Raw genomic sequence first — 22,441 nt, 5'->3', positions numbered from 1 at the left:
GGCGCATGTAACCGACAAACGGAAGTCTCAGGAGAGCACCTGAGATTATAATAAAGCAGGCGGCGCAGGAACTCCAGGGCACCCGAGAGAGAAGTGGGGGGATCAAAGCTCGAAGCAGAACGGTACGTAGGTTGGGGCCGCCGAGTCAGGTGTGTGCCAGGGAGTGTTCGCCCGGACAGCTCCCCTGGCACGCGCAGCAGTGCCTCGCAAGGTCGAGATACTTTAAAGGCACCTGCGCCCATGATCTTTCTTTTGTTTCGGTGCAGTGAACACGATTAACGAGAATAATATGGAGGGCATCCTGTGCAGTCGCGAATGCGTCATGGCATGTAGCTCGCGTCGCCTGGCGTGTGTAGTAGTATCAGAGTTGGTTCTATGAACTTTATGCATAATACGCTTTGTTACGGTACCTTAACGGAATGGGTCTAGAGGACCGGTGTTGTACATTTTTTCGTACCGCCGTAATCCTATACCCCCCACTACAAACACACACACACATATCCCCCCTTTTTTTATGTATACATACAATTCCTTGCCATGACGGATCATAGCCTTCTTTATTTTTGAGAAATAGAGGAGGCTATGGACGGATTGACCAGTTCAAGTTGTCAACTTGTCAGTAACTGTCATAGGAATCACTGTAATAAAACACAATTCCAACAATCGATTGCTTACTTTCATTTTTTGTTGTGACACTGAGGACTACATAGAACTTTATTTTGCATATGTGAGAGAAGTATGTGGATATCATGAGCTTTAGCCAATGTGCGATACACGGACAAAGCAGCTGCTACGACATGAACTGCATTGAGGGCCACACAACACATACGTAAGTAAAGGTGCAAAATATAGGGGGAAGCTTCAAAATATGCTCTGTAGCACTGCAAAGTATAACATATATTGTATGTGTACAATAAAATGTTCAAAAAGCAATGCATAATTGTCCCATTTGCCTTCAAGTTTATTATGAGCATATGTACAACAGGAATCTACTGACACACCCCGCACTCAAGGTGGCTGTTCGAGGTGTGCTGGCTGCCCTCGGTGTAAGTAAAAAAAATTGGGTGAATGTGGACACCAGTGCCACTGCTTCTTGCCTCTGACCTGTATGTGCCTCCGCGACATCTTTGTGCACAAGTGTGCTAGCGTGGCGAGGCATAGGAGTCATCCGAGAGAAAGAGTATTGTCACATTGCCTGTCGCTTTCCCCTCAAGTGTTTCCTTGGTGACTGGGGTGACACACCCGCAGTCAAGGTGGCTGTTAGGGGTGTGCTGGCTGCCTAAACGAAAGAAGAATAAAGAAATTAGATGAATGTCGAAACCAGTGCTATTGCTTCTTGCCTCTTACCTGCATTTGCCTCCACGGCCTCTTGGCTTGCGGAGTCTGTATGAGGGAGCTGCTGTGGCTAGGCGTAGGCATTGTCTAAGCAAAAAGAAAAGGCCATTCGAATGGGGAATTATGGAAATAAATGCAGTTATGTCTGCTTCTTGCACTCCTCTTGCCTAAAAGTTTTCAAACATAGTGTCCAGTACACACCAGCACTTTGACTGCTTTTTGCTTTTTACCTGCAGGTGTTGCTGCGAGATCCTTAGTATGGCTGCGTGCAGCATTGTAACACTTAGTGGAGGCATTTGAAGTGGTAGCCAAAAATATAAAGAATCATCCTTGTCTGCATGAATGCTTTCAATTTCTAAATGCAGTGGCAACTATCACTATTAGTGCAAGGCCCCCCACATCTATGCGGCAAGTGCCATAGCTCGAAACTGAATTTTTCCTTTAGTGTTTCACAAGGCATCTGATATGTCCACATTAGATGTAACGTGCTTGTTTTTATTTATCCCAGTGTGGAGAGAGCATCATTAAATTGTTTTTTATTTTTGCATGTCTTGTTTTTTGGTCTATTTCTGAATTTATCAAGCAGCAGCCTCATGATGCTAAAGTGACTTATGTAATGGCAATCAGCTTTTGTTTTGCAGAAAAACAACGCATTTCCTGACCCATAGTTTGACATCCCCTCTCTCGCATAATTTTGCAGAGTATTCTACCTATATTGACTTGCTTGACCTTCACTGAACAGTCTTGCATTTTCAAATACGACTCTTTCCTTAAAATTATTCGACACTTCTCATAATTTCTGTACCTTGGGCTTCTGATACTCTGCATTCGCCATTTTTGCTTGTTTCTGACTAGAAATGTCTTCTTTAATTTAGAGCTTAAATTTTACCTTTGGAACACACGGGAGGGCTTGCCATTGCATATCTGCATAAAATTTGGGAAACATGTTTCATTAAACATTTGCAAAATCCAATTGAAGATTGATGAATGCAGCTTGCAGTGTGATATGACTGAATGAGCCATAAAAGTAACTCATCTCACTTGGTAAATTAAAGCACATATTAGTGTGATGTACAAGATACGTTGCACTAACGTGGTGGGTTCTCTTGCTTATACAGCAAAATAATCGGTGCGCGATAAAAAATTACTTTTGCATACCCCTTGTACACACTGATTTAAGAATAATGAGCTGGAGCTGTCCACATGATCTACTTATTTTACCTGCGAGTATGATCAACAAAAATGTGTCCCAGCTGCTTAGTGGTATTTGAGATTATGTCAGTATTGCATATGTGCCTGTTGTCTATAATAATTGAATTTTGAAAATGCTCGCAGGGATCTGATGTGCATACCAGCAGTTTATGGATACATGTAAAAGACTCAGCATCAAGTGCAAGTGAACGGTCCCACAGGCCCGGAGTCGATCATGCAAATAGATTCGCTGCACAAATTTGTGACCAGAAAAGATATTCCACATGAAATGGCATGCAAGGAAGTGTTGAAAATATTGCACAGTTAACAAAATGCCTACGCTATTAATATGTGGGTTGATGCACTCGTTATGCAAAACGGAGGTGAGGCGTGCAGACAGGACACAAGAGTAGAGTATTTAGTAAACAACACGAGCGCCGCCCACTTCTCTACTCTTGTGTCCTGTCTGCACGCCTCACATTTGTTTTGCATAATGAATCCTTACCAACTAGCTCAGCTTTCTGTCGTTCTAAGTTTCGATGCAAGAGCTCGATTTCGTCCGCATTAGGCACTCGCCTCTTGATTACTTCGTGGCACAGAAATACTCGGCATCAGGCTGTTTTTCTGCTGTGGCCTTTGTAGAAGCATGACTGTTCAAAGTGCGACAATTAAACAGATTCTTTGAGTTGCTTGTGGCTTCGCCAGTACAATTCCGGTACGCTGGTCCGCCTGCAGCAATTTCCTACTGAAGGGAAACCTGCAAATAAAAACACCGCTCCGCATGTAGAAAAGTGACGCTTCTCAAACGATTTTGATGCACCACAAGAGCTGCCTACTCGCGTGATATTCTCAACAAGGAGATACATTCGTTTACTTACATGTGAAGGTATATGCCAGAGCACTTCGGGGCTTCGGTGGCACATAAGCCACGAGTGTGCCATCCGATGTCGACGCGCGATCGCAGATCGCATGTCAAACCTAAACGAAACTACTACGCATCCAAAAAACAGATTCGAAACCGAAATTCGCGTCATCCTTTATTGCACGAATGCGTACATCGTGATTTACATAAGTCACGGACTTAGCGATCGCTTTCTGTAAACTTAATATTAACCCACCACCTTCATAAAGCCATCAAATATGCGTTTTAAATGACAAAGCATAAGGTGACCTGTACTTGTTTTCAGCTCTTTCAATAGTAATTGCGCCTAGGAGAACCAGCTCTCGATAGATGGCGCTCCAAAAATAACGGGATAGCGCCGTCTGTAGTGACGGAAATGCATTTTTCAGTAACACACACTGTGCGAGCAATGCTGTCATATCCGCTGCCCGCCGCGGCGACGTGAGTGTTGTGGGCCTCACCGCGAGCACGTTTTTGACGCTTGTTTCTGTTGTTGTGTCGTGGTGCGTTCCAACATTTTCACAGGTTTCAAAAACTGCGACGCCACCTCCGCGGCTGCAGCATGGCACCCGTAGTGCTGCGCTACGGTTTTAGGAAAGTGGCCGGGATCGACGAATATTTCCGTGCTAGTGCGCTTGAGAAGGGCCGAAAGTTGTGCGCTGCGAAGTACGCTTACGACGTCGAGGAGACCCTGGAACGCTTTGATGGCGATTCACAAGTGGTGGCGAAATGCCACTCGCAAGTGCGTCAAGCTACGTACGACGTCAACATTCAGGTAAGCGCGCATATTCGTTAAGCTTTTTCTTATTTCACCATGACCGCGAAGATTGGTGTCTTGCGTAGTTTGACCAGCGTTTACGGACTTCATATGCTTATTAATTTTAAGTTTTACGCGGCGTAGCGAAGCCTCACAAACTAAACAATTTCGAGCGCTGCTTATCTCGTGTATGCCTAACGCAAATTTCGCTACGTCCGTGCGCGGTAAGAATCACGTTTTCAGTTGTTTGACTAAATATATTTTTGCGTTGGCAGCTGTCATCGCAGCGGCGAATACTGGGTGCGCAGTGCACGTGCAAGGCCGGCCTTGGTGGCGGTTGCAAACATGTAGCTGCCGTCGTCCTGTTCGTCAACGAGGCCGACGCGCCGTCTTCGACTGATCGCCCTCAAGGGTGGGGTCGGCCGTCCTCTAAGCCGGACACTTCTCGAAGGGAGTCCATCGAAGAGCTTTTTGGAGGTACACTGTACATTTTGTCTTGCAAAAATGTGGCGTGGAGAACTACTGGTTCTCGGTACAGCGGAAATCGAAAGCCTTTTCGAAACACGATTTCATTTTCTTATTTACATGCCTGTTTGACAAGTCGACATTAACGTGGTCAAAGTGGTGTCTAGCTGGTTTTGGGCATGCTGATGTTAAGCATATGTGGAAGGAAGCTATGTGCATGTGGAAGCTTGTGTATGTGTGTGGGTATGCAGGAAGGGGGGGGGGGGGTCAGCAGCACTAAGCTGCTGGTCCTGTCGCTTGCGTAGGGACGCCACTGCATTGACAATGCAACAGTGCCATATCTAATTAGCCTGCATTTTCTGAGCATGGAGTCGGTATGTGTGTATGCCTAGCACAAGTTTGGCTATGTCTGTACTCAATCACAATCATGTTTTATATTGTTGCACTAAATACTGATCATACTTTTGCATCTGCAGCTGTCGCCACTGCAATTTCTGTGCTTTTAGTTTATTAAACATGTAGTTCACAGCTGTTATCTCTTGCAGAGTACAAGCCCCTGTATGTTGGTGGCAAGTGCCCAAAAGAAGAACCGCCATCCTATGTTCTGCACCATTTCCCCGACATAAACTGTGTAATGAATTCAGCTTTGATAAGTGAGGAGCAAGGGCGAGTTGAACGAGACGTGCAAGACGTCCTAGAAGACCTTATTTCAAAGGCAGCACTCCATGCTGACGTATTATCTGTAGAAGAGGTGTTGATCTGGGACTGTAGTCTACCTCACTATACAGCAGGACAGTGTGCCTCACTCACTGCAATTGAGCAGCAATTTATTGCCACAAAAGTGGCATGTACAGGCTCCCAGGCAACCGTGACAGCTGCTGAAACTATAATGCAGGGAAAATGCCCCCGGTTTGTAACAAAGCACTGCACATTTCTGAAATTTCGCATGTTTTCGTTTTCTTACCTTTTCTGCTGCATGAGAACATGTAGTGCACTATACTCTTTCTTGGTGCATGCATGGATGCATGCTTTCAGAATGTGCTCTACGTTTTATTACTGGCCATGAAATTTAACTGATCCTTTTTGTGTTGCAGTTGGCACAAAGAAAGGTCGGTGAGGATATCAAGCTCCATCGCACACCGCATCCTGACTAGGCAAAAGGCCTTCGAGTCCCTGGCCGAGCAGCTGCAGAACTCCAAAACACCACTTGTTCCGGCGCTGATGTATGGTAGGCACCCAATTTTTTTTTATAAATGACTTGATGGACTTGACATGTAATAGAAATTAATAAATTTTGGTTTAAAGCAGCAGCCCTGAGCCAGTGATGGCACTAAGCACTGTAATCCACTGTAATATACCGCTTTACATCACTTAGGAACACCTCAATCATGCAACTGAACAAATGTTTACATATGCACTACTAAAGATTGGTCTTTGCTTGAATACTACTGCAGCGTGGATCAGGTTATCAGTGAAAGTAAAATTTGTAGCTCTGTATTCCGTTAAGTGCATGAGTGAGGAACAGTTCCTCTAGAAATGCACATTTTAACAAGGGAACATACAGCAAGGATTATGACAGCCGTAGATTCTTGTGCAGGCATTTGAACTTGAATGCCATGTGCCTATACATACACCCTGTGAGCCTGTAAGCATCTAGGCAACCAACATATTGGTGTCTGTTGTATTCACACAGGGAGACGTAGGCTTCAAGAAATTGTTTTATTTTTCGTGGTGCATACTGGCAGCATGAAAGCAACAATTGATGATAGTGCAGTACACAAACAACAATATATATACACCAAGATACAGTCATACATAGAACATCATGGTGACATTCATTAGCCAGGTCATTGTCCTGAATACCAGCTAAGGAGGCATGCAATGTCACATTTCTCTGCTGGTGGGGCCGATTTGCCAGTGCACCACAAGGCATGTGGCTGCTGTAGTGAATTAAAAGAAATGTTCATTACTCGGTGTGCTAAGGAAAAGAAGCAACTAGAGGTTGAAGTGGCAGCAATGCTTGGGTTGGGGCTTGGATGTCCGTGTTAGCATGGCATCGTTTCACTGACAGAAAAATAAAGTCTTGAGAAGCAGATATGGCCCTTGGGCATGCGCAATACACAGTTTTTGCTAATTATTTTTCTTGTATATCTGACGCTGGCTTTGCATGTAATGTTTGATTACCATGTTCGCAAGAGTGATTATGGCTGGCCTTGTGCGTGCACTGTACTCCACTGGGTTTTCATCAAATGTTGAGTTGTAAGCCAATGCTTGTGTATCATGTAGTATTCCTTCAGTCCTGTCTGTATAATTGTATTTCACCTGGAATGAAAAGTAGCTGTGGTGTACTGGTAGGGCACTTGTTTCAGAGTTTTGCTAGTGTGTAGATGTGCTCAGTAGACGACAAAAGAAAGAATGAGATGCGCACAGCTGGCATGTTACCCGTGTCTCGTCATCTCTTCTGTAATGTCTGGTAAGCACATGAACATGCACGATTGCAATTCTCAACTCGCCCAACTAGCTGTGTTGACCTGCTTGGCAGTCATGAGGTTCTTTGTTCGAGGCAACGAAAATTCATGAACCTTTTCTTCCTTTTCACTTCTGACACTTCCAAGTTTGATGTTACCAGGGGCCATGATTTAAAAGGGATACACTCATAACTGCTTAGCACACTAAAAATGTTCAACACTGCTACTGACAAGTGATTTATGGAAGGATTTCAGAGCAAAATCCATGATATCATTAATGAGCATGAGGCTCTCTAAGTATTGCTACATTGAACTCGTGCACATAGCATCTGCATTTTTTTTCTACTTTTTTGAAGGTACTGCTATGGAACCAACAGCAAGGGCAACATTCGAGAAAAAAATTGGTGCCAAAGTAACCCAGGTTTGTAACTACGTTCATCATCATCATCAGCCTACTTTATGTCCACAGCAGGCCGAAAGCCTCTCCCTGCGATCTCCAATTACCTCTGTCCTGCGCCAACAGATTCCAACTAGCACCCGCAAATTTCCAAATTTCGTCGCACCACCTAGTCTTCTGCCGTCCTCTACTGCGCTTCCCTTCTCTTGGGACCTATTCTGTCACCCTAATGGTCCAACGGTTATCTAATCTGCGCATTACATGACCTGCGCAGCGCCATTTTTTTCTCTTAATGTCTATTAGAATATTGTCTATACCTATTTCCTCTCTGATCTAAACCAATCTCTTTCTGTCTCTTAAAGTTATGCCTAGCATTCTTCATTGCATCGCTCTTTGCGCGGTGCTTAACTTGTTCTCAAGCTTCTTTGTCAGTCTCCATGTCTCTGCCCCATATGTCAGCACCGGTAAAATGTGCTGATTGTATACTTTTCTTTTCAGTGATAACAGTAAGCTCCCAGTCAGGAGCTCATGATGTCTGCTGTATGTGATCCAACCCATTTTTATTCTGTGTATTTCCTTCTCATGGTTAGGGTTCCCTGTCAGGAGCTCATGATGTCTGCTGTATGCGATCCAACCCATTTTTATTTTGTGTATTTCCTTCTCATGGTTAGGGTTCCCTGTGATTAGTTGACCTAGGTAAACGTACTCCTTCACAGACTGTAGAGGCTGACTGGCGAACCTGAACTCTTGTTCCCTTGCTCGGCTGCGTATCTACAATTGCTCGTAGGTATAGCGGGGCGTGGCACTTGCGCAGATGACGGATGTTTGCGCGCATGTGCGAGTAAGAGCAGTTGCAAGAGAGGAAATGTGAGGACTTTTGCTCCTTGAAAATGCGACTCTGCCTAGGCACTGCGGGGGAGTTTCTTAGCGCGTGTTCTATGTTTGTCCCTAGGCATGCCGGCAGAAGCTGCGGGGTGTGGTAGTGCTGAACTTAGTGTCGCAAATTGGTGGCTGGATGTAATTATTTATTCAATCGTCTTTTGTACTAATTGAAACAACGTGCCATTATTTCGCATTATTGGCTGCACCTCCAGGACACCAAAGCGGCAACGAGGACATCAAAGCTGGAACCCAGACTGGTCTGTGGGTTGGGGCTCGCCGAGTTATCCATGGGCCACCCTGCTTCCAGCTTTGATCCCCCCGCTACCCCTTGGGTGCCCTGGAGACCTGCGCCTCCTGCTTTATTGTAACCTCAGGTGCTCTCCTGAGGCCTCCGTTTGCCAGTTACATGTGCCCTCCTGGAGCAGTGCTTGTAAAAAAATGCAATCTATCGTCCCGACGAAAAAACACCATGACTTATACAACACCAGTCAGAACCTTTCCCCTTCAGACACAGCGATCACCAAATGGGGCGTCCGTGTTCACTGCCTCACCGTGCCAGCAGCCAGCAGCGGAGCGTAAACAAACTGGACCGCACTTCTTAATGCCGGCATGCCTACGGGACAAACGCATACAACACACGCTAAGAAACCTCCTCCGTAGTGCCTAGGCAGACTCACATATTCAAGAAGCAAAGGCCCCCAGATTTTCTCTCGCACCTGCTCATACTCGCGCCTGCGCAGAAACGTCCAGCACCACTGCAACCACTAGCAATTCTAATAACGCTGTCCAGCTATTCATCATTATCGTTGTCTTCTACGTATTAACGTTAAACCCCACTCTTACACTCTCTTTTACGGTCCTTCCAGTTTTCTGGGCCCCTTACAGTCGATAGACACTTCATATTGAGAGCCGCCATTTTTCCAAGCATTATGTCTCCTCCATCTTTGATTAAATAGACTGTTATTTCATCTCCTGCCACTTTTCCCCATTTCATGTCTTGCAAGGCCCTTCTGACCTCATCTCTAGATATAGGAGGAGTTTCTGTATACTGTTCAGTATTGTTTCGAATAGAGTACTCCCGAGGCTTTTGGGTACTGTACAGGTCAGTACAGAATTCATACGCTGCTATTATTATACCTTCAAGATTGCTGATGTTACCCTGCTTATTTTTCAGTGCATACATCTTGGTCTGTGCTATGCCAAGTTTCTTCGTCACTGATTTCAGGCTGCGTCCATTTTTTACGGCTTCTTCACTCTTTCTCAAGTAATAATTTCAAATATCACTTATTTTCGTTGTGTTGATCAGTTTTGACAGTTCCCCGAATTCTATCTGATCTTTTGAGTTGGACACTTTCATTCTTTGTCGTTTCTTTATTCGGTCCTTTGTTACTTGGGAGAACTTGCCTATTGGTTACCTTGGTGCCTTGCCTCCCACTACAATTCCTGCCTCTGACGCCAGCTTCGTTACGGTTTCATTCATTGCCTCTATGTCATCATCATCATCTCTGTTCTAAGGCAGCATATTTGTTTGCAAGTACCAGCCTAAATTTGTCTGCTTTTACCCTTCCTGCCTCTAAGTTGACCTGTTTTTTTTTCTTGAGCGATTGTACTCTTTTTCTGTTCAAACTGAAGTGAATCCTAGCCCTCACTAACCTATGATTATTGCACTTTACCCTACCTATCACATCTACAATCTGCAGTATGCTGGGATCGGCAGAAAGTATGAAATCAATTTCATTTCTTGTTTCACCATTAGGGCTTTTCCAGGTCCACTTTATGTTGCTACGTTTCCTGAAAAAGGTGTTCATTATTCTCAGCTTATTGCTTTCGGCGAAGTCTACCAGCATCTCTCCTCTAGCATTTCTAGAATCGACGCCGTAGTCGCCAATTGCCTGCTCACCTGCCTGCTTTCCCCCCAGTTTTGCATTGAAGTCACCCATTACTACTGTATACCGAATCTGCACTTTTCTCATCGCTAATTCAACATCTTCATAAAACTGATCTACTTCCTCATCGTCGTCGCTGGATGCTGGAGTGTAGGCTTGTGCTGCCTTTAATCTATACCTCTACTGCTACGACTACTGCTACCCTCTTCATTAAAACTTCTTTCTGGATGAGTTGGTGCATACTTGACGTAAAAATTGACCCGCCGTGGTTGCTCAGTGGCTATGGTGTTGGGCTGCTGAGCACGAGGTCGCGGTATCGAATCCCGGCCACGGCGGCCGCATTTCGATGGGGGCGAAATGCGAAAACACCCGTGTGCTTAGATTTAGGTGCACGTTAAAGAACCCCAGGTGGTCAAAATTTCCGGAGTCCTCCACTACGGCGTGCCTCATAATCAGAAAGTGGTTTTGGCACGTAAAACCCCAAATATTATTATTATTATTGACGTAAAAATTGTAACAGCGCCAATGCATGCATCCACTAAGTAACAAGCGCTTGTGTCTCGTCCATTGTGGATGCATGTGTTGGCACTGTTACAATTTTTATGTCAAGTGTGCTACCCTCTCGTTAATGCTGTAGAATTCGTCAGTGTTGCCCGCTATGTCCTTGTGGATTAGGAATCCTACCCCGTATTGCTTCTTATCAGGGAGACCTTTATAGCAGAGGACATGGCCGGTATTTAGCAATGTATAAGCCTCAACAGTTCTTGTAATTTTGCTAAGGCCAATAATATCCCAAATAACGTCTGATAGTACCTCAAAGAGTTTTGCTAAGCTAGCCTCACTCGACAGAGTTCGGCTGTTAAAGGTTGACAGGGTCAGTTTCCATTGGCGGCCTGTTCGGACCCAGAGATTCTTAGCACCCTCTGCTGCAATACAGGTCTGACCGCCTCCTTGGTCAGTAGCTCCGCAGCTGTTGGGGACTGAGGTCTATCAATTGTAGATATCATCAGGGAGGTTGTGGCCGAATACTGCACCAGGGAGGCAAATTGCTGTTCTGGTGGTAACTACGTTGTCACATAATGCATTTTAATATTGTACAACTAACTAATCTATCAGTTTACTAATACAGACATCAAGTTGTTTTTTGTAGTGCTTTTATAGGAACTGCTAAGCGAGTTCATAATGGATAAGGGCAAGTTTGAATTTCATCCACAAGTGCACGTTACTCAGCACAGCTGAAAGAATATACACTGCAAGAGTGGGTAATTAGTAGAGCTTGGCAGTGTTGCCCTTGTCTCTCTATCCCCCTCTCCACTATGCATTACTGGAATAAAAGTAAAACCGATCATTTTTCCCCTTAGCACATTTATAGATCAGCGTAATGCATTTTCATCGAAGTGCTTGTACACTGAGGCTGGCTCACACATACTGAAACTGTCACAGCCACTGCTGCACACACGGTGGTTGCTAATGATATTTGAAAGCATGACTGTTGCACAAAACATATTGAATATGGTGTTCGTGCATGTTGTACATATTATTTGCTAACTTTACAAAATATGCTTTGCAGGTTGGCGTTGTGATTCACCCCTGTCAGCCATGGCTTTGTGCAAGTCCCGATGGCCTTTTCCAAACAACCAGCGGTGTTGTTTTGCTTGAAATCAAGTGCCCCTACAGTCGTAAAGATGACATAATCATAGATCATGCTCTGTGCGAAAGCTACGTTAGCTATGTGACATATCATGATGGAATGCTTCAGTTGCCTCGCAGCCACCCATATTATTCACAGGTTCAGGTTGCCATGTATGTCACTAACACTACAGAATGTTTCTTTTTTGTTTATACAAGCAAGCAAGATATTACTATAGTTGTTGACAGAGATGAAGACTTCCTTGCTCGAAACATTCCTCGGTTGGAGGCGTTTTATTATTCATACTACATTAAGCAGCTCCTGCGTTAGACCAGATTCCTGCTTGCAGAAAGTAAGTTTGCTCTTAAAGGTACATACAGCTGCTCAGCACATGAAATCAGATAACCCTGCTTATGGAATGATTCCCTATCATAGTGGCTTAAACAAGCCATGTTTCTCTCATTAAATTTGGAAATTTACTTTTTTAACCTATCACTAAAAGTCGCGAAAAATGACCTTTCGCGCACCACATGGCACACACATGAAGCTGCATAAGAGCTCTGCCACGTGACCTTCTACTAGTGTACGCGGTTACTGGTCTTTTTATTAGTACTGAAATGCAGTATACTTCCTATTACGTGTTTTTCCTGACTTACAGTGTGCAGATTTACTGATTACAGTGTGCAGAGTTGGCCCACTTGTGGCATAGTTGATGTCATATTGTATCTCATAGGGGGGACCACAGAACTTGGGTTACTTGCATGCAAATTCGCGTGTGTACAAAAGCATCTATGTGTACCATTATGCATGCCTTTTTTACCTTGTAATACTCACAGATTAAAGTGCCTGTGGTTTTCAGGCAGGTAAAGCACAAATAAAAAACAGACAGCGGAAAGAATGACAATACATTGTGATTGCCATACATGCCTTACCAAAACGTGTTACTGTCTCGACCTTCCACTGTGCCAGCTAGCTTGGATACAGACCCTAGGTCTGTGTAATATAAAGGCTGATGTGTAAATTATGCTGCACTTATTAACAGCTCAATTACCTACAGTGTGTTAGTATCAAGGTTTCACCTCCAGTGAGTGACAAAGTGTTTTTCGATTTCTGTGCCAATTTAAAATTATAATAGCTACTTAAAACATGTACAGCATCCTTGTTTCTATCAATATAAATCATCGTCTTTTCCTTTGCACCATTTCATGACACATTTTTTGCACTTGTTGGCCCTTTAAGGAAGTTGCTAGTGTTAAACACTGTTGAGCTACCTGATGGCAAAAGCTGGTTTTAGTCTGAAATCTTCCTCTGAAATTGCCTGGCTTTCAGGAACTTGCAAGTGAACAGCAATGCTTTATTACCACCAATTTCTTTGCTTATTGTCGCTTTATAACTGCAACATGAAAGACTGCATCAAAAAGATCCCGAACGTCTGCCATGGCTTTTACATGTCCATTCTGTCACTGAAGGAGTTGCAGTGATTCTTTCAGTTGTATCTGTAAGCTTGCACTGTATTTCCTTATTGAGAGCCTCTGCTGTTGCACAGTTGAGGCTAGTTCACAGTTGCAGTGTTTAAGCCATTTTTGATGCCTGTAGTGAATGTAGCCTTGAGGCACTGTCGACCTGATCACGTCTCCTTTAGTTTTAATTGATGTCTCCCATGTTTTTGTGTGTGTTTGTATGGTGGTTGAGAGCCACACCATAGCTTCTTAGATATGTTTGCAAATTTGTTCAGCCTAGTGCTGTCCCCTTGCTTTACAATTTCTCATCCAAGTTTATAATTTCAGAGTCGCAGATAAAGCTGCTAGCTTTCCTGGTGACCTGGGCACTACTATGTTAGCTGGCTAAAATATCACTGCTATGAGCAGTTTCTTCAGTGTCATACTGCACTTAATGTTCTAAAAATAAAGCATAGTAATTTATTTCTGTATGGTGCTTGCCTGCAAAACAGCCGTATTGTGTTTGCAAGCTAGGCACATAAGTCTACACATGTTTACACGAATGGATTGGTCCGCTTTTTATTATTGCCAAAAATGATTAAAAACATACATGACCGGAATATTTTTCAAAATCTCTGTGGGGAAGTTGGCCTTTAAATATTACAATTTTGTAAAAGGTGGTAGCAGTGCTTATGCCAAAAATATGTTTGATACTCTGTGCTTGTGTATCACAGTGAAAATAAAGCACCTTACTTTGTGTTGCTTTGAATTATTGGACTTTGCAGATTTGCCAAAATGCAGCACATATGAAAAATTTCACTCATGGCAGGAATCAAACTGACAGGAATACGGTGCTCCAAAATTCCATGAGTTTTTATGCGCTGTATCACTCTCTCTACATGCACGCGCACTTGAGCAACATTGTATGTTTCTTGCAGTTCTGCAGGTGAGAAAGGCTGGTTGCCAGTTGAGAATGGTGGCATAATCAGTACGGCACTTTTACCTGCTACACCTGCTAGTATTCCAGGAAAACCCTTATCAGCAAGAATAACATCATGCTGACCAATTATTTCAAGGAATCCTGATTCCAGCACGATTTGTGTGTCTGAGCAACGCCCACCATAGGATTTGGACTTGAATACAATGAGGCCAGAGGGGGCAATCGCAACTAAAAATTTCAATGTAAAGCCACTTTTGTACGTGGAGTAGAGGACATGTTGTTGCCTCACCTCTGATGGTGTTTCTGTGCGCACTTCAGTGCAATCGACAATGAGTGTGCAGTCAGGATAGTTGACCTTAAAACACTCTGGACGTGTATCCCGTATCACTTGCATATGTGGCTTATATATCCACTTTCTTGTAGCACCCGCAAGCGTGCCCAGAACTGCATGAAACGTTCGTGCTGCTGTTGTTTCATGAATGCCAAAAATTACTGCAATTGCACTAAAAGGCACTCCGTGCTTCATTTTGAATAGAAATATTAAAAGTTTGTTCGGAAGGCTGACATCAGTACCCTTATCTCTCGTGTGAGGCAGGAGACTTAACAGGAGCGAGAAAACATTGTCTGAAACGCCACAGAGATCTCTCACTGCACCGGGTGTTAAGGAAACTGTGTCGAATCCCCCAAAAAAGCAAACCCTAGAGTCTGGTCCTGCAGCACGGTGCGATAGGCATGGCAAATTTCCTGCTGGTGTTATGAAGCATGGTGTGGCTGATTCTTCTTTCTGGCACACCTTTTGCACTGTAAGGTCTAATGCCTCAATGTGCTCCTCTTCAAGATTGTATTCAACCTGAAAGTCGCAAATGAGAGAGAATATGAATCGAGCTCCAGCAAACGGTGAACATACCAGCTCCAGGCTATTGTGTCCATTTGGCGGTTCAAGGCATGACTGCTGCTGATACAAGCCTCCAGCCAAACTGTGAATGTCGTTGTCCTGTATAAATGGAAAAAGTCAATTAACTGCTGCTGATTGGAGCCTCCAACCAAACTGTGAGTGTCCTTGTCCTGTGTAAACGGAAAAAATAAATTTTTCTATGATTTCTGAACCAAAATGCAACATTGTTTTCCACTTGCCCTCCTTTCACTTTGTTGTGATGGCTCCTGGCAATTCGTAGGTGATTTCGCACGTGCTCGAGCTCGCTTTGCCCATCTGGTAAGAAAAAAAAAAAACAGAATCGGTGCACTTGTATGTACGGTTTTAAAGACATCCCCCACTACATGAACGCGACATTAATGTGATAGGTTGATGAAGAAGATATTTAAGATTAGTCGAAAGGCGACTCTTGGACTTTGAAAGCTAACTAACAGCTCGTCAGCCGCTACAGTCTTTGTATCGTTGAAACCAATAAACTATAAAATGGAGTTAGGTGTCGCGATAGCCCGGAAACAAAACCGTCGGCTGCGTACAATTAAGCGACAGGGGTATGCGAACGTACCAAGCAGCGGTGGTGTATTGAGATGTCGAAGCGTACATGGAGGCTTTTACTATAAATCAACAGTTTGCATCGTTTCTACTGCAATGCAGAAATAGCCCAAGAAATAATGAAGGCGGCCGCGATCGTTCGTGGCCAGGGCGACGTCCGATCGTCCGCGTTATCAACGGGATCAGCCGGCCTTGAACGGTGGATGACGAGTGGCATAAAACGAACAGTTTGGCCTTTATGCTTGTCAAACACCTACTCACTGGCACAGTAGCCGAACACAGCGCAAATTTCCAACCGCCTGACGGGCCCTTACGCGCGCGTCGTGCAAGTTCCGCTCCTCTCGGCAACAAGTTGACGGTGCGGCTTTCTCGAGGCGCGATCGCTCGATGCCTAATTTAACACAACCCACAACGATGACACGTAGTTTTGCTTTAAAAAACCTCACCGGTGGTAACGCTCTGTTGGTGCCGAAGGGTCGCATGGAACCGTGCAGCGGTATGCTGAAGGAAAAATTGTTGGCACGTAGGCGGGATGGTGCATGCAATTACTCTTTGCATTGCCGAAGAAGTGCCGGCTGCATATTCTGGTGTTCGCATTCGGCTGCCATGGCTTGCCGTCAGGCCTGTCGAACAAATTAAGCATATAAGTTCAAGCGTAGTCCCACCTGTTTAAGTGTCACGCTTTAAAATTCAACACACTCACCCAGCACGTCGAACAGCTTGTATCCAACGTTGCCGCCGCTCTAACTCGTACGGCTTTGAAGGGAATGTGTAAAAAGACACGCTGCTATCATAGCCTTCTTGGTTGTGGCACTTAAAAACACAGCAATACCGCCGGCCTCGAAGTTTCTTTTTCCGCGTTTCACCTATGGTTTCACTTTCACGCACCGCGGTGTCGTTGACGTTTGCTGCCATTTCTATTTGTTTGTGTTACTGAAAACTTCCGGCCGCGTCCAAGAGGGCGGCGCTGCATGTTCGTCGAAACTCCAGCGCTGGTTCCCCATACTGCCTAATATTCTATCTAGGTTAAACAATGAAAAAAGAGACACAAAAAACACTATGAACTACCACGCCCAAATTTTCTGATCCCCTATTGCGAACTGTGCTTTTGTACGTCTCCGTCTTTTGTAGTTTCCCTACTTGTCTTCCACCAATACTCCAGTCGCCTCTTACTAATGTCTATTGCGGACATGTTTGCTTTACCACTGCTCCCTGTGAACCCAAGGGCTTCAAGGAGGCCAGTGGTGCCTAAATCGACCGCTGGGTAAACGTCTTCACATTCTAATAAAACATGCTCCGTAGTTTCCCTAGCTTTACCACAGCAAGCACATGTCTTCTTCCTTCTTATATCTCGCTTTATAGGTGCGTGTTCTAAGGCATCCTGATCTCGCTTCGAAAAGTAATGAGCTTCCCTTTGAGTTATCATAAATGGTTTCTTTCCTGATTTCGTTTTTTTCCTCTTGAGTAGTTACTCATGGCAGGTTTCTTTTCCATTGCCACCACCCATGAGATTAATTCAGCTTCTCTTACTTTCCGCTTGACCTTTGTTGTTGGGTTGTCCACCCTACAGGCCGCATACTTGCTGGTAAGCTTCCTAGTTCTTTTCCTCCACTGTGAATCAATGTTTTTCCTGTACAGATACCTGAACACTCTCCCAGCCCATTTACTTTCTTCCATATTCCTCAGCCGTTCTTCATACTCAATTTCACTGCGAGCTTCCCTCACTTCAAAACTAGTCCAGCCCATATCACCCTGCACAGCTTCATTTGTAGTCTTCCCGTGAGCGCCCAATGCGAGGCGACCCACTGGCCTTTGGTTCCCGTCGAGTCCTGATTGTACCCCTGATTTATAGCGAACAACCGCATTTCCAAAAGTAACTCCTGGAACCATTACACCTTTCCACATACCTCGGAGGACCTCGTACCTATTGTATCCCCATAGCGCACTGTGCTTCATTTATGGCTGCATTTCTCATTTCTCTTCCCCTTTACTGTTATGGTTTTTTCCTGCGTTTCCATATATCCATTGCTTTCGTTTATCCATATACCAAGGTATTTATATTCTGTTACCCGAGGTATTCCTTGGCCCTGTATCTCCACTGTCTGTTCACTGTTTTCATTGAATACCATAGAACTTGATTTTCTAACACTAAACTTCAAACCTAAATCGTTGCCTTCCTGTCCACAGATATTAGCCAGACGTTGCAAATCACTTTGCAACACAATGTCGTCCGCATAAAATAAACCTGGGAGTTGCTGCTCTATTACTGTACCCGCCTGTTTGTATGAGAGATTCAACCCGATATTACTTCCTTCTAGCGCCCTCTCCTTCCGTGCCTCACGCTCCGTGTTTAGCTCATTTTTGAGCTCTTGCACCTGTTTGAGAAGCTCTTCCTGGAAACTCTCCATTTTCTGCAGCCTAGTATCGACATCACATTGTGTGCCGGTTAATTCGACGCCCTCTCCATTCTCACCCGTCTCCTCATCTGCCTTGATCAGGGGGTCGCCCCCCGTACTGCCTGCTTTACCGGCTTTCTCGCCATGTATTGCACGGCTTTTTGCAAATACTATAATACTATATCAATGCAGAGCACGTGCCTTCTAGAAAAAACCGATACGCACAGGATCCAAATCCTCAAAATGCCGCAAAGCAACTCTCACCTCTGTTTCAAAAACAATCAATGCCGCGGAGACCAAAGGTATGACGCGCTCAACCACGCGGTCACGCTCTCACTTTTCTACCAAACACGCACAGTAAAACCACTAATAGCTATTTCTCTTGCCACTTCCAAGCTACAAACACTCAACGTGCCGCTAGGCTGCACATGTTGGGACACGTGGCATGAAAATACGCTCTAATCATCCTGCAAAACAAACGTACACGAAGCACACCCGCGCACCCGAAATACGAGAGACAAAAAAATAAAAAAAATAAATAAAAGGAAAGAAACGGAAAAACCCCCCAATTACTATTTGAATGCAAAAACCCAGCAAATAAAAACAGAAGCAAGCTCAAAGCATGCACAAAAACTTTGGATTTCGTCGTCGCCACGGAGCCCCGAAAAGCACGTCCATTCGCCACAAAATCCAAAAGCAAACCAAAAGCAAAAGAGTGCGTTGCACGCCGCCCTGGCGACGAAACGCGGCATATTCCAGCCGGTCGACCAGACGACACACGCGTGCGCGGCCGTATTATAGTTCGTATGTTTCCCTTTTCGTGCCGCTTCAAGTGAACCGTTTTCGTAAAGAAGCTAGCGCCATCAAGTGAAGAAATGACGAAAGAAGCTCTTTAAGCTTTATATATTTTTCGCAGTGTGTTGCGGCGAGCACGTGTGTTTCTTTAACGGTTGCGCCGTATGCCGTTGCTATGATTGCGTGGCAGCCTGCCTCGCAAATCCAACAGCTATGGCTCTGGTCGTGCTACGCTATGGTTTCGGAATTATTAGTTGGCCTGAAGACATTCCATATTTCTCGGGCTAGACATAAAAATTGTCATGTTACTTCGCCACAGCAGTCAATGGAGAAGAAAGCTTTATCGCATCAGCTGACTCGCGCAAGCAAAGGTTTGAGTGCTCCGCTGCTGGATCCGTAACAACGCTGGCTACATTTAGCACTAATTACACAAATTTACCGGATGCATCTCAGCGCCGAGTCCTCATCCGCATGCACATTTTAAAAAACACATAAACGGCTTAGTCGCGCGTGCGCCAGCAGTACGCGCATACAACTCGTATTACAAGGCAGCTTCCCTCCCACATAATTCTTGGCAATGAATGGATAATATTTACCTTTCGTATCGTTCGCTTGGTGCGGTGGCGTTGGAAGGGGCTTGGCGGTGGTATTGCGAAGGAAAAATTGTTGGTACATATATGCCGGATGGTGCATGCTATTGCTCATTTTGTTTCCGACGAAATGCCAACTGCAGATTCTGCTGTTTGGTACTGTCTGCTACGGCTGCCCGTCTTCACTATCGAATAAACCAAGCACACACGCGAAATTCGATTTAGAAACCAGCCCGACATGGCTTGACAGGGCGACATGACGGGAACTTATCGCCTGATTGCTTGGATCAAACGCCGCCTCCGTAAGGAACTTTCCAGTGACGAACGGCACGCGCGTTATCAGCATAGAACAGTTTACACCCTTTGGAGTGCCTCTTCTGATAACGCGCTTTTCTACGGTGTAAACTGTTCTATGCTGATAACGCGCGTGCCGTTCGTTACTGGAAAGTTCCGGGCTCGCAGCGATAAAGAAAGGAAACGCATCAAGGCAGATGACGATTATCTTTGTGTGGCAGAAGGGGCAAGCCAAAGGGTGTAAACTGTTCTTAGAGTGAATTGTTCGTAGGGTTTAGATGGAAAGACGCAGAAGGATACATCCTTCCTCATCCCGACGTAGTTGTGGCACTTCTATACGCAACAGTATCGTACGCGCGTCATTTTGTTTTCCTTCGACTTTCAGGGCACGCAACGCCACTACCAGTAGCAATTTTCGTCCGCGGGAGCGGCTGCATTGTGCACGTTCTGACCGCCAGGGCCGTGCTGCAGGTGTCCTGAAAACTCCAGCGCTTGTTCCCCATAGCCAAGAAAAGTTGTCTGGGGGCGAGCTCCACCACTGGAAAAGCAGGTGCCACCGTGATTGATTGGTGGATAATATCAACGCAAAAGTAAAGGAGTAAATACGTACGTGTACACACTTAGGCAAAGTTACACCCATTGGCTTGCCCCTTCTGCCTCACAACGATAATCGTTATCTGCCTTGATGCGTTTCCTTTCTTTAACGATGCGAGCCTGGAACTTTCCAGTAACGAACGGCACGCGCGTTATCAGAAGGGGCACTCCAAAGGGTGTAAACTGTTCTATGCTGATAACGCGCGTGCCATTTGTTACTGGCAAGTATAGCTCGCAGCGTTAAAGAAAGGAAACGCATCAAGGCAGATAACGATTATCGTTGTGTGGCAGAAGGGGCACACTCTAAGAACAGTTTACACCCTTTGGCTTGCCCCTTCTGCCACACAAAAATAATCGTCATCTGCCTTGATGCGTTTCCTTTCTTTATCGCTGCAAGCCCGGAACTTTCCAGTGACGAACGGCACGCGCGTTATCAGAAGAGGCACTCGAAAGGGTGTAAACTGTTCTATGCTGATAACGCGCGTACCGTTCGTTACTGGAAAGTTCCGGGCTCGCAGCGATAAAGAAAGGAAACGCATCAAGGCAGATGACGATTATTTTTGTGTGGCAGAAGGGGCAAGCCAAAGGGTGTAAACTGTTCTTAGAGTGCAAGCAAAGGGGTGTAACTTTGCGTAAGAGTGTACACTCTAAGAACAGTTTACACCCTTTGGCTTGCCCCTTCTGCCACACAAAAATAATCGTCATCTGCCTTGATGCGTTTCCTTTCTTTATCGCTGCAAGCCCGGAACTTTCCAGTGACGAACGGCACGCGCGTTATCAGAAGAGGCACTCGAAAGGGTGTAAACTGTTCTATGCTGATAACGCGCGTACCGTTCGTTACTGGAAAGTTCCGGGCTCGCAGCGATAAAGAAAGGAAACGCATCAAGGCAGATGACGATTATTTTTGTGTGGCAGAAGGGGCAAGCCAAAGGGTGTAAACTGTTCTTAGAGTGCAAGCAAAGGGGTGTAACTTTGCGTAAGAGTGTACACTCTAAGAACAGTTTACACCCTTTGGCTTGCCCCTTCTGCCACACAAAAATAATCGTCATCTGCCTTGATGCGTTTCCTTTCTTTATCGCTGCAAGCCCGGAACTTTCCAGTGACGAACGGCACGCGCGTTATCAGAAGAGGCACTCGAAAGGGTGTAAACTGTTCTATGCTGATAACGCGCGTACCGTTCGTTACTGGAAAGTTCCGGGCTCGCAGCGATAAAGAAAGGAAACGCATCAAGGCAGATGACGATTATTTTTGTGTGGCAGAAGGGGCAAGCCAAAGGGTGTAAACTGTTCTTAGAGTGCAAGCAAAGGGGTGTAACTTTGCGTAAGAGTGTACACTCTAAGAACAGTTTACACCCTTTGGCTTGCCCCTTCTGCCACACAAAAATAATCGTCATCTGCCTTGATGCGTTTCCTTTCTTTATCGCTGCGAGCCCGGAACTTTCCAGTGACGAACGGCACGCGCGTTATCAGCATAGAACAGTTTACACCCTTTGAAGTGCCTCTTCTGATAACGCGCGTGCCGTTCGTCACTGGAAAGTTCCGGGCTTGCAGCGATAAAGAAAGGAAACGCATCAAGGCAGATGACGATTATTTTTGTGTGGCAGAAGGGGCAAGCCAAAGGGTGTAAACTGTTCTTAGAGTGTACATGCATATATACCATTCATGGCTAGGTGGCGCGTGCCGCCCGATTCAAAGGGTTGAGCCTCAATCATCCATCCACCCAACCAGCACACCCCCCCCCCCCCTTTTATGAAGCAGACGATGGCTTGTCGATGCGTAGAGAAAGAATGGCAGTGCAGCAGACGACGGAAGCAAGAAGCGTTTTCAACGGAATAATCGTACGCTTTGAGCTAACTGCTTTACTTTTACTGGAAAGGAAAACAGTTTTGTTTTATCAAGAACATGAGGTTCAGTGCCTTCATTTCAGTTTTATAAGCAAAACGTCAAGTTTACGTCATGTTGCGAAAGCAAAACAAGGACATCAGCGCCATTTTGTAAG

The 22,441-nt window shown here is 45.1% G+C and overlaps 2 protein-coding genes and 1 long non-coding RNA gene across 5 annotated transcripts; 1 reads left to right on the top strand and 2 right to left on the bottom strand.

The window, feature by feature from the left end:
- Positions 1-718: 718 nt before the first annotated feature.
- Positions 719-3,575, bottom strand: LOC139048381 (uncharacterized). 2 transcript variants are annotated; one of them, XR_011507649.1, is made up of 5 exons: positions 3,405-3,575; positions 3,032-3,283; positions 2,225-2,259; positions 1,348-1,422; positions 719-1,279 (listed from the first exon to the last, which is right to left on the bottom strand). It is a non-coding gene; the product is annotated as an uncharacterized lncRNA (long non-coding RNA). The 2 variants fall into 2 exon arrangements; XR_011507650.1 differs by lacking the exon at positions 2,225-2,259 and having other exon boundaries at positions 3,405-3,571.
- A 219-nt stretch (positions 3,576-3,794) lies between these two features.
- LOC139048643 (uncharacterized) lies at positions 3,795-14,109 on the top strand. Of its 2 annotated transcripts, XM_070523116.1 has the most exons (5): positions 3,796-4,202; positions 4,460-4,661; positions 5,744-5,877; positions 7,474-7,538; positions 11,853-14,109. In XM_070523116.1, exons 1-3 carry the CDS (start codon positions 3,990-3,992, stop codon positions 5,764-5,766), a joined length of 438 nt encoding a protein of 145 aa, XP_070379217.1. In that variant the 5' UTR covers positions 3,796-3,989; the 3' UTR covers positions 5,767-5,877; positions 7,474-7,538; positions 11,853-14,109. The 2 variants fall into 2 exon arrangements, with proteins under 2 accessions (XP_070379218.1, XP_070379217.1); XM_070523117.1 differs by lacking the exon at positions 7,474-7,538 and having other exon boundaries at positions 3,795-4,202.
- On the bottom strand, positions 14,101-16,610 carry LOC139048642 (uncharacterized). Its single transcript, XM_070523115.1, has 5 exons — positions 16,478-16,610; positions 16,221-16,397; positions 15,426-15,501; positions 15,199-15,285; positions 14,101-15,141 (listed from the first exon to the last, which is right to left on the bottom strand). Exons 2-5 carry the CDS (start codon positions 16,313-16,315, stop codon positions 14,101-14,103), a joined length of 1,299 nt encoding a protein of 432 aa, XP_070379216.1. The 5' UTR covers positions 16,316-16,397; positions 16,478-16,610.
- Positions 16,611-22,441: the final 5,831 nt, after the last annotated feature.

Source organism: Dermacentor albipictus, chromosome 8 (genome assembly GCF_038994185.2).
Source record: "Dermacentor albipictus isolate Rhodes 1998 colony chromosome 8, USDA_Dalb.pri_finalv2, whole genome shotgun sequence".
NCBI classification, from domain to species: domain Eukaryota; kingdom Metazoa; phylum Arthropoda; class Arachnida; order Ixodida; family Ixodidae; genus Dermacentor; species Dermacentor albipictus.
Note: the sequence above shows the minus strand (reverse complement) of the source record. Positions and strands in the feature narration are given on the sequence as shown.